This window comes from Protopterus annectens, chromosome 10.part0, assembly GCF_019279795.1.
Source record: "Protopterus annectens isolate FY-2018-M chromosome 10.part0, PAN1.0, whole genome shotgun sequence".
Lineage (NCBI taxonomy): Eukaryota > Metazoa > Chordata > Ceratodontiformes > Protopteridae > Protopterus > Protopterus annectens.
In genome coordinates, this window is record NC_056744.1 from 630,721,815 (window position 1) to 630,734,097 (window position 12,283).

General features: G+C 43.6%; 1 protein-coding gene across 1 annotated transcript in view; it reads left to right on the forward strand.

The window, feature by feature from the left end:
• The window catches only part of PIF1 (PIF1 5'-to-3' DNA helicase), a 457,383-nt gene that overhangs the window by 305,391 nt on the left and 139,709 nt on the right, over nt 1-12,283 (forward strand). The window contains exon 8 of the mRNA XM_044086793.1: nt 945-1,084. Within this exon, the coding sequence (XP_043942728.1) occupies nt 945-1,084 (140 nt within the window). The remainder of the gene's footprint in view (nt 1-944; nt 1,085-12,283) is intronic.

Below are 12,283 nucleotides of genomic sequence, written 5' to 3' on the forward strand. Positions count from 1 at the left end.
CTTTATATTGACATATTAGTATTATTTGTGTTTTCAGGATTTTGAGTTTCAGGATTTTGGGTTTTCGGGATTTTGAGTTTTCAGGCTTTTGGTTTCAGGATTTTGATTTTCAAGCTTAGTGTTTCAGGCTTCTGATAGGGAACCATATATATATATATATATATATATATATATATATATATGTGTGTATGTGTATGTATATGTGTATATATATATATATATATATATATATATATATATATATATATATATATATATATATATATAATTTTTTTTTTGCTCCCTATTTGGGGTACGGAAAATGGCGTTGGCTGCATGTTTTATAACCCTGACATCATGGAAGAAGAGACAGCAACTGACACAGGACCCAAGACTTTGTTAATCAGCCCGACTGAGGGCAACTTGCCAGCTGATTACCCAAATGTAATGACTGCAACAGTGAATACACTCATCTACATTTATGGTAAGTGTACATAACTGTACTTTATATCTTTCTCTCTATAGAGGTGTGTATGTGTGTATATGTGTATGTATAATAGAGGGGGGGGGGGGAGAGAATTTGTAGAGTAAAAAAGGGATGTCAGATGAGACCTGCTGAAACTGTTCATGAGCATTAATTTTGAACTGTAACTTTGTTCTTGATGGAGCATTAGTAGTCTTATTGTTACTGTGTAACACTAAACAGCAGACTGATATCTCTGTTAAATGATATCTCTTGTCCACTGTAAAAGAGCTTTAATGCTAATGTGGTGTGTGTGCTTGCACATGCAGTTAATATCTTGGCTTCTACTTCAGTTTGTTCAAGACTTTCATAAATGTTTTCATAAATGTTCTGTCCCTTGCTTCTTCCATTCAAAATTGATTTGCTCAAGATATTTTCATAAGTTCTTCCCTGCTTCTTCCTTTTAAACTTGATTTGCTCAAGCCTTTACTTCTCTCATCAGATGCACTGAAGAGGTTACTGCCCAGCTGATTAAGACCGCTCATAACAAAATTGAGAGGGATGGAATCTTGGCAACACGACTGTGCACTCACAAGGATGATGTAGAACTGACAAACGAAAGAAAGCTGCAGCAATTGCTGGGTAAAGCAGGAGTTTGAACATCTGCCCATTCTTTCTTTGCTACTGTAGAAGCCATTAGAGATGCACATAGTTCTGTAATACAAATCAAATTCCTCTTTTACAGTATGCAGTTTACAGTGGAGGCTTCTGTATTTCATTATAATTTTGCATTGAGTTTGTCAACTTCAGATAGAAATGGGTAAATCCTTTTGTAAGTCAAGACCCTAATTTATTTAACAAGATGAGATACTGCAGACTTACAGAAAGGGTAACAGCATCTGTTGAAACATTACCTGTGAATAGAATATTCTCCTTGCCTTAAAATTAGTGGGTCATATTTGAAAAGGATTCTGTGCACATTTTACACTTTAAAATTTACCACTGTCATTTTCCTTTGCTTGGCAATTGTGGCCTGTTGGTAACTAATGGATTTTGTAATCAAAATGTACATAAATGGCAATTCTCTGTGTTGGTGCATGTGTATGTATTTTTAAATGCAAAATTACACTTATTTTTCTTTACAAACGTATATCCTCTCTCCCTCACAATTTTGTCAGACCTGCTGTAGACTTGCATAGTATTATATTCATCTATCCTATTCTAGCCTAAAGATATGTAGCAGAGCTAATTACCTGGCCGTATTTGATTCTACAACCATCTGGATATACCAAGCTGATTAAGTATGCTTTTTAGCACTTTATCTGTTTCAGTGATAGTTAACAAAACCTACTGCATTTATTAGTTTCATTGTTTATTGCTGGCCTCTGCATTTTGTTTCTCAGGGTTAGTTTGATAGCTAGTTTCATGGTGGGGCTTGCTTTGCATTCTGTGCAGTCAGCCCACCTAAGGTGTTAGCAACTGGCCAACACGTTTATCTGATTGCCTGAGGGTCTATTCTCTGTTGTACTTCTGGTACAAAAACTTACATTTCTGTGAATTTGTGCTCAGTAGCAATGCTGATAAAGCAGAGCTAATTACCTGGCTGTATTTGATTCTGTAATAATCTGGATATGCCAAGCTGATACAAGTATGCTTTTTTTGCACTTTATCTGATAGTAACTGTACTGCATTTTAATTGTTTCATTGTTTATTGCTGACCTCTCTGCATTTTGGAATTGCCTGCCCCTGCTATAAATTAGATTTTTAGTCACCCCTCCCATTTCATTTGCTTACTCAACAGAGTACTGAGATCATTTGGGAAGGACAACTCCCTTAGTTTCTTAATCTTCAACTATCTTCTGTTTCCTCCCTCTCCACCTAAAAAACATTTTACACTTTATTCAGCTGCTTGTACTGTAATTGTGTTCTTCAGTGGCGTAGCTAGAGGGGGGTGGTGAGTGGGCTGGTCTGCCCTGGGTGGCACTTTTGGGACTGTCACATGTACTCACTGTTTTGAATGGTCCTCATACATTTACTCAGTTTCGAATGGTCCCATAGCATCACTTCCTGTTCTGGTCCGGTCGCATCATGTCTGTGCGTGCATTGTCACACATGTCCTGTTCCACCCATGCAATTTCAATTCTAACAGTACACTGTTTTGCTGCTCTGCTTCTTGTTGCTGCCAAGACGGATTTCAGTTTTCTAAGTAAGGGGGGGGGGGGTGTTGCTTTTTGCTGCTGCTGAGATGAAATTGCTTTGCTTCATTTTCAAATGTGCTATCAAGGTGTGTGTCTGTACCTGGTGGTTACTCAGGCTCAAACCCTGTACCTTAGGTACAAGAAACAAGAGCTTGAATTCTCTACCCATACCACCACTTGTGATGTAAGGAGTTGTCCATAGCTCCCCGTTGTCCAGATTTTCACAGAATGTGTGGAATGTTTGACTCGTACTGTTGGTCTTTTCCTCCTAAAATTTGTGGTTTTCTGGCAAATCAATGGGAACTGAATTCACTAAATGAGCTGTTTAATTTTCAGTCTTCCTATGTTTCAGGAAACTCATGGTAACACAAAGCATTTTATTCTAGAAACTATCTAAGATTAAGCAATGTTTAAAATGTGTCCCTGGTTTTGGGCCTTTGTCCCCCCCCAATACATTTTGGCTTTTTCCATATTCCCTGTGCTGTAAAGTTAGTTGAGTGTCAGTTGGATTTTACAAGGAGCTGAGAACTTCAGGGAAAGAGAAGTTTAGCGCTGCTTATGCCAAGTCTGTTTGCATTATTATTAGCACAGCAGGTAGTAGACTTCTGACGCAGAAGGCTGTGGGTTCTACTCCCACAGTATGTAGATGGATTGCTGATACTGTACTGTGTTGTACTTTAAAGGGGGTGGATGCTGCATTCATGAGAATGTTCTCCTTTGGAGGAGATACATAGAGTATCTTTTTTTTATGTAACATAGACAATTTATTCAAGAGCAACAGGCATTTTATTTGTAGATGAAACAATGAAATATAAAGATGTTATGTGATCCTATCTCACCTACATTCTGACTGATGGGTTCGGAGCCGATCCTCGGCTCCATTTCATGCAACTTATGCCAAAGAGCGAAGTCTCTTATTGGCTGAGCTTACTATATCCCAGGATGCACCACTACCAGTCCCCAGATCTGGTTTGCGCTATCAAGCAAGGCGTGGTCTCGAGCTGGCTGAGCTAAGTAGTGTTTTTCACTTACTTTCCTGTCAGGGAATTCCTAGATTTTCAACAAAAAAGCTGTTTTAACGGCTATTTAGTCTTTTTGTGTATGACTGATATTTTTTGTGTAGTATTTGTGTGGTGATTGCGCCTTTTTTCTGACTAGAGGCTTCCTTTCAGTTGAAGGGCCTTCCCCTGTCAGTTACTTTGCCTTCAAGTTCAGTTTTGTATTTAAGGGTTCTTGGATCCTGTCTAGTTTCTTCTTTGACAGTTCTTGGTTTAAAAAAAAAAAAAAAAAAAAAAAAAGAGAGAAAAGTTTTTCTCTGTGGTAATTAGTGTGTTTTGTTTTCGGCTGTTACTCTTGATTGGTTGCCATAATGTCACAGGCTCCTAGGCCTTCTGGTTTTAAGAAGTGCACTAAGTGCAGCTTCAAAATGTCTATTACAGATGACCACTCTCTCTGTGTGTACTGTTTGGGCGCCAAACATTTGCAGGAGTCCTGTAGTGTGTGTCTGCGTTTTCCTCGAGGGTCCTCCAAGAGAGGAAAAATAAACTTATTTTAAAGGCCTTATTAAACCCTCATTTGAAGAGGCATTAGCTTCCTCTCCTTCTCCTGCTAAAAGAAAGGCGGCTCCGACCAGTCCGTCGGAACAGACCGCCAAAAGACATAGGCAGGCTTCTCCTTGGCTCCACGGACTTGGGCCGAGGCTGTCTGCCTCGATGCCTCCAGCCTCGACTCCTCTGGGTTGGAGCCGGCGGCTGGGGCATCGAGGCGGGTCACCTTCATCGGCTCCACTGATCTCTGAGCCGATGAAGGTTGTCCGCTCAGACACTTCCTCCTCGGTGCCGAAGGCCTCTTCGGCACCAATGGAAATTGGTTTGGACACTCCTTCAGCGCCGATAATTGTCGAGTCGATTGGGCGGTCCCCTAGTCCTTGGAGCCATTGGAGAGGCCTACTCGGACCCATTCGGTCTCTTCCAGGTCATCAAGGATGTCAGATTCGGACATAGACAGGGTGCTCCAAAGACTGTTCCAGTCCCCCAGTCTTTCAGAAATTTGTTTCGGCTCCGACCCACTTGGCCGGGCCGATAGCCCATTCCATTGCCATTCCTCCTCCGACCGCTTGGCTCCGTGGAGCAGGTGCTGATGGAGCCAGTGGAGATCCTAGGGTCGGCTCCGACCCTTACTCCAACCCGGCCTTGGTCGAGTTTAGCACACGGACTTCGGCCGGACCCGGGGGTGACGTTTCAGGACCAATGCTGTCTGTTCCAAGCCTCCCTCTCGGTGCTTCAGCTGCGGGACTTCCGTCTGCTATCATGGCTCCGGGGACCGGACCCTCCCAGGATTCTGGGGGTCCGGCCTTCAGAGCTATGAGGAGTGCCTTGGCCAAGTCTTCTTCGGCCATCTCTACGGCTTTACTGGCACCTTCCCTGGGCATGGAGACTGGGTCTTTGGCAGTTCCCCTGTCTCTAGGCAGCAGAGCCCGGGGCCTGAGGTTACCCCCACTGGGGGCTCCCCTCCTCCTGAGGGTCTTTCGGAGTTGTCTTCGGAGGAGCCCCCAAGGAAGAGATCGTGCAAGAGGAAGCACGTGGACTCCCCCGATGAGTCTCTTGCCCGGACACTGATCTTGATGATGCGGAGTCGTCCTCGGATGATGTCTCATTTGCAGACATTCTAGAGATCCTTAAGCAACGAGGCGGCTGGAATTCCAAACCCCCCTCCGCTGATGAGTCTGTGTTCCTCAAGGCCTTCGGGGCTCAGCCCTCCGCCTCCTGGGTGTCTCCGCCCTTCGAGCTCCTGGATTTGGTTTGTGGAGCGTGGGAACATCCAGATGCTGTGGAACCAGTGCCTTCTCGCCCTAACAAATTTTGTCTGCCCCACCGAGAAGGAGTTCTTAGCGAAAGGCGTGGCTGTAGATGCCATGGTGGTGGCATCTGTTACCCAGCGGGGGGTGGCAGAGGCTTCAGCGTCCGTCCATCCTCCTAATAAGGAGTCTAGGAGCATGGACTGATGCAGGCGCACCCTGACTTCAGCGGCCTTTACTCTGGGGTCCTGAATTATTTGGCACATTTCACCAGACTACAGAGGGATCTGGTCAAGGAGCTCTCAGACTCCCTCTCAGGTAACCTACCTGAGCAGCTAGCCCAGTCGGTTAGCTCTCGGTTGGCTATCCTTACCTCGATTCGAACTTCGTCCATGAGGCTCATTTCATATGCGGCAAGGGCGGGCAAGCGGCAGGCACAGGCGTGGCTCTACGGAGACCAGCCTGGCTCCGTTTGTGTCATTTCGCGGAGGCCTTCAAGTCTTCCTTTGCCGGCGCTCCCTTTGATGGGTCCTCTTTGTTTGGACCCAAGGTAAAGACACTCTTACCCACTGTGAGCAGGAGGAAAGACTTTATCTGCCGTAGGAGCACGTTATTCCACTCCCTTCGGCCTTATCCCAAGGCTAAAGAGGAGGAAGATGTGGTTCATAAATCACAGAAATTCTTTCCTCAACAGCAGGAAGATTCCCTTCCAGAGGCAGAGGGCGGGAAATTTTTCTGGGAGGCGCCGTCCCAGAGGCGGCAGAGGCCCCGCAACACTGGAGACCGCGAGCCCTTTCGTGGCTCTTCTGCCTCCCACACCCCATGAGGGATTGCCCGGCTGTGCTGCTCGCAGCCAGTCGGGTGCCATTGCCAAGCACCTAAAAGCCTGGGAGTCTATAACCCAGGACAGATGGGTGCTTGGATTACTACGGAGGTTACACCATTCCCTTCACACTCACCCCACCGTCCAAAAATCCGGACCCACCACCCAGTCAAAGGAAATTGCAGCCGTAGAAGCTTCAAAGCTGCTAGAAAAAGGAGTCATCCAACCGGTCCCCACAGACCAGATCGGATCCGGAAATTACTCAAGGTTCTTTTTAGTGCCAAAAAAGACAGGGGACCTGAGACCCATTTTGGATCTCAGCAAACTAAACCAGTCCGTCATGAAGTCCAAATTCCGAATGGTCACGTTACAATCCATTCTCCCGTTGTTGGAGAAAGATGTTTGGATGTGCTCCATAGATCTCAAGGACGCCTATTATCACATACCGATACATCAGGCGTCCAGGAGGTATCTGCGCTTCAGCCTGGGAGACAGTCATTTCCAATTTTGCGCACTGCCCTTTGGTCTCACCACAGCCCCCAGGGTGTTCACCAAGTGTTTGGCAGTAGTGACTGCTCACCTGAGGAGTCTCGGATTCCAAGTGTTTCCCTATCTGGATGACTGGCTCCTGACTGCCACCACCAGGCACCTACTACTAGAGAACCTACAAGCCACCATCTCCCTGGGTGCTTCCCTGGGAATTACATTCAACTGGTCAAAGTCTGTCTTGCTGCCTTCTCAGCATAAGATTCATAGGAGCAGAGATAGACTCAAAATTAATGCAAATCTTCCTTCCTACAGAAAGGATACAAACATTACAAGATCAAGTCCGAGCCCTGCTTCTAAGATCCAAAGCCCCAGCCAGGATGGTCCTGCAACTTTTAGGTTCAATGTCTGCCACGGTTCTCCTAGTTCCTCTGGCAAGATTGCACATGAGGATTCTTCAGTGGCTGTTATCGACACAATGGTCTTTTCAGGATCTCCCCCTCAATCATCACATACTGATTACAGAAGCGTGCAAGCGGGACCTCCGCTGGTGGCTTCTGCCATCCAATCTGAATCAGGGAAGACCTTTTGTTATACCCCTCCGGTGGCCACCTTGACAGCGGATGCCTCCCAGGCGGGTGGGGGGCATTGTCTGGGCAGGTCAGTTCAGGGTTCTTGGCTTCCAAACGAAACATTTCTCCATATCAATGTGTTGGAAATGAGGGCTGTACTTCTGTCCTACAAGCCCTCCACGAGTTTCTCCCTCAAGGCATTATCGCCATCCACACAGACAACATGTCGGTGGTCTGGTATCTAAACAAACAAGGAGGGACCAGATCTTACCTTGCAGAGAGGCCATGAGGGTGTGGGAATGGGCAGTGGCTACCAAGCTTCCTGGTAGCGACCCACATTCCAGGAAAATCCAATGTATTGGCAAACAGACTGAGCAGGACTATTCTCTCTCCTCACGAGTGGTCTCTGAACGAAACAGTAGCAGCTCAGATTTTCAAAAGATGGGGATTCCGTGCTGCGACCTGTTTGCAACACCACGAAACACGAAGTGCAAAGGTTCTTTTCCTTGACCCCGCGTCAAGGGCAGGCAGCTACGGATGCTCTAGTCCAACCTTGGCCAACAGGACTGCTTTATGCTTTCCCTCTGATTCCACTCCTCCCCAAAGTCATCCAGAAAGCTTCCCAATTGGGGTCCACAATGATTCTAATTGCTCCGTACTGGCCTCGTCAGGTATGGTTCCCCTACCTACAGAAATATACTCCGGACCTTCTGGTTGATCAGTCGGGACAACAGCACCAATCACTTCACACTTTGAAATTAACAGCTTGGCTCCTCCACTTCCGACTTTAGTCAGAAATCACACCTTGGACCCGGAAGTTATCCACATTTTATCTTCAGCCCACAAACCCACCACTAAGAAATTGTATCATAGTAAGTGGAAGAGGTTTGCTATCTGGGCTCAACTCAGAGGCTTAGACCCTATTACTGCCCCGATACCAGAGGTCTTGAAATTTTTAACATCCTTGTTTAATCAAGGATCTTCAGTCTCTACTATTAAAGTCCAACTAGCAGCGATCTCCAAATTTCACGATTCTATAGACCCACCGTTGATGAGCAGCAGATTATGTAAAACGTTCATGAAAGGTGCTGTGCTTTTAAGACCCCCAGTTTTTCATCCTGCGCCTCCATGGGATCTTGATTTGGTACTTGCCTTAACATCTTCCCCTTTGAACCAGCTGCTACATGTGAGTTGAAATATCTGTCTTGGAAAACTGCCTTCTTAATTGCAATTACCTCTGCAAGAAGAGTTTCAGAACTTCAAGCCCTATCTATCAAACCACCGTACTTGATTTTTCACAAGGATAGAGTATCACTTAGACCTAATCCATCCTTTGTCCCAAAAGTTTGCTCTAATTTCTGTCTCCAACAATCTTTAGAGCTACCAGTTTTCTTTCCAAAATTCTCAAACAAAGCGGAATACACCTTCCATAATGCGTTGGATGTTCACAGGCAATTGCGCTTCTATCTAGATAGGACTCAGCAAATTCGAAAACCCGGAGTGTTTTCCCCTGCAGAGTTAGTAGTTTTAGTAGTGTTAACTTGTAACTTCTGTGAAGAACGAAGTTGTTTCAGGTTATTATAGGGAGTTAGGAGGCTGCTAAGAGCAGGTGTTTTTGATGGTTGATATAGGATTTTGTGTGCTATTAGGAGTTGTTGATAGATAAGCTTATTAGGAAGTTCTAGCCAGTGTAAATGTTTTAAATTTATACAGTGGTGAGTTCTAGATTGAGATGCTGTAGCAAATCGAGCAATATTATGGTAAGATGTAGTCAGTTTCCCGAGGTTGCTTTTAGAGAGATTAGTGTAAATAGAGGAAGCATACAACAGGGTGGAGATAAGATGTGATTGGGCTAAGGTAGTCCGTGCTTCAGGTGTGAGGAAGGGCTTGATTCTGTACAGTGAACCAATCTTTTTGTTAACTGCTTTTATTGTGTTATTGATGTGATAGTCATAGTTAAGAATATTATCGATAGTAACACCAAGCAGTTTAGTTGTAGGATCTGGTGAAATGTGGGAATTATCACTTGTAGTAATAGTGAAGTTTAGTTGAGTAGATTTGTGGGTAGGTGAAAAGAGTAATAGTTTGGTTTTTTTTGGGTTCAGAAGAAGACATCTATTTGAGAACCACTGTTCAATGGTTGAGAAGGTTGTTTGTGTGAGTGCCTGGAGTTCTGTTTGAGAGGAAGCTGTACAAATAATGGTAGAATCATCAGCATATTGTATACAGGTAGTGTTTTGAATAGATGATTGGAGATCATTAATAAAGATAGAAAATAAGAGGACCTAGTATAGACCCTTGAGGTACTCCTAGGGAGATAGGACGTAGAGCAGATAGTGAGTTTTTCCAGAGTACTGCTTGTTGGCGGTTTTCAAGATAGGATGAAAACCAGGTTAAGGAAGAGGAATGCAAGGCAAGGGATTTAAGTATGTGTAAGAGAAGTGTATGGTTTACCATATCAAAGGCTTTTGATAGGTCTAGGAAGAGAGAAGAGGTTAGTTTATTGTTACGGTTACAGTTGATAGTGTTGGTAAAAGAAAGTAAAGCAGTGGTGGTACTATGTGAAGGCCTAAATCCATGTTGAGTGTCAGCTAGTAGATTGTTATGGAGGAGATAGTTGTTTGTGTATGCATTTTTCCATGATTTTAGCTAGAGGAGATAATAGTGCTATGGGACGGAAGTTAGAAAGGTCAGTAGACTTACCTCCTTTGTGTAAGGGTATGATATGTGATATCTTCCAGATGGCAGGAAAAGTACATTCTTTTATTGATCTGTTTATTAGAATAGAGACAGGGTAGGCTATAGCTTTAGCTGCTATTTGTAGAAATTTAGCAGGAAGTTTATCAGCTGAAGGGGTAGTGGGTTTAAGTTTTTGTAAAAGAGATTGTATATAGGAGGTAGATATGGGTTGTAGTTGAAGGAGAGGCAGAGAGTCAGTGAGGTTACTTAAAAGAGTTGAGAAGTGTCAGGTGATAGGTGTTTAGCTAGACCTTGTATGGAGGTAGTGAAGAAAGTATTAAAGTTATTAGCTATTAAGGTGGGATCATCAGGGTCAGAATCCTGAGGGTTAGGTGTAACTGTCTTACCTGGGGTAAGTAAATTGTTAATGCTAGACCAGAACTTTTTTGGTTCATTTCTGGTGGATTGCTGAAGTTCAAAGTAATAATTCTTTTTATCTGAAAGGATGGCTTTTTTGGTAATGTTCCTGAGCTCTCTAAAGGTTTGATGATGTGTTGGGTTTTTAGAGGAACGCCATTTCTTCCAAGATTTATTTCTGAGGCAGATTTTTTGCTTAGTAGTGGATGAAAGCCAGGGTGCTGTTTGAGTTTTTATTCTAGTGTTGCGACTTGGGGCATGTTGATTTAGGATTGAAAGGAATGTTGAAGTGTTCAACAGCCTTATTAAGTGTCAGATGTTTTAGAAAAGTCCAATTGTATTGTGAAAGTTCTGTTTGAAACTGTTCAGGATTAAATTGTTTTTTGGAGTGCAGTGTTCTAAAAGTGGTAGGTAAGGTTAGGTTGGTTTTAGTTCTAATGATATAGGCGAGGGAGTGATCGCTAAGGTCATCAGGAAGGATGCCAGTTTGGTAAGTTTGCATTGGGGAATTGGTAAGGATCCAGTCTAAGGTAGTTTCCTTTTTGCTTTTTTTATTGATTCTGGTGGGAGTATTAATGAGTTGTTTGAAACCATAAAGGTTTATAAGGGAAGAAGGGTTATTATTGTTACAGGATTTCCAATCTATATTAAAGTCCCCAAGGAATAGTGTTTCTTGAGGGAGTCTAATGGAAAGCTGGTCAAGAATATGTTCTAAGGTGGATATGTTATTGCCAGGGGGGAGATCATAAATAATGTTTATTGTTTTGGAATTGTTGATTTGTAGTTTGGAGCAAATTACTTCGGCATTGTTGTTTTGGGAAAGGGTAAGATCAATAGGAGTAAGCTTTAGGTTTGTTTTGTATAGAATTGCTACTCCCCCTCCCTTTCTGGTGGTGCGATCCAGTCTAACAATGTTATAACCAGGTGGGGTAATTTCAGTGTCTTTAATTGAAGGCTTTAGCCAAGTTTCAGAAGCATAAAATATCAAATTTGTGCATTTCTAGCAAGGCATGGAGTTGACTAATTTTATTACAGACGCTACGTATATTTAGATGGGCAATGGATAGTAGGTTAGAGTGTTTAGAGGATGAGAGAGAGAAGGGTTTGTTTTGGTTTTGATGTGTGTTGTTTGTATTATCACGAGGGCCTGGGTTGGGGTGTATGTCTCCGTCCTGAGGTAGATGGAGAAATGCATGATGTTTTTCTTGGCTATGTATATGGAAAGTGTCAAATGTTTTCTTAGTTTTAGATTTTAGTAGTTTGCAGTGTAGTATCCTATGGTATTTGGCAAGAAGGTAGATGGATTGTGAGGAAGTGTGAAAGAAGGTTGGGGGTAAGGATGTTGCATGTATACAGGTGTGTTTTGAGGGAAGTGAGAGAGGAATAGTCAGAGAATGTTCATAGGAGGTTAGGAAGTAAGTAGTAATAAGAGGAAAGTAATAAAAAGGAGATAGGTAGTTTCAGTTGTGAGTGGAGGATAGATGGAGACATAGTGATGTAGAGTTAGGGTATCTGAGAAGTTAGTTAGTGTCGAGGTATATTGTAAGCTGAGAGTATTCTGGGAAGGTAGGTTAACAGGTAGGGGTGTGATGTTTAAGTTCTGCTGGTAAGAAAGGAAGGAGTGGTTATGTTTGATAGGTGGGTGTAAGTAAGTTCTGGAGGGTTGGGCTATACAGTTAGGTTTGGATCTGATTGGGGGGAAGTGTAATGGGTGTGTCTAGAGGCAGGATAAATGTAGGACCCCTGTTATCAAAACCCACCAAACATAATAGTCATTGGTGACTCAGTTGTGAAACACTGATGTCCCCCTCACCAGGCTCAACAAGGAGACAATCAGATGTCTGTCTGGTGCCAGAATCTGCCACATCA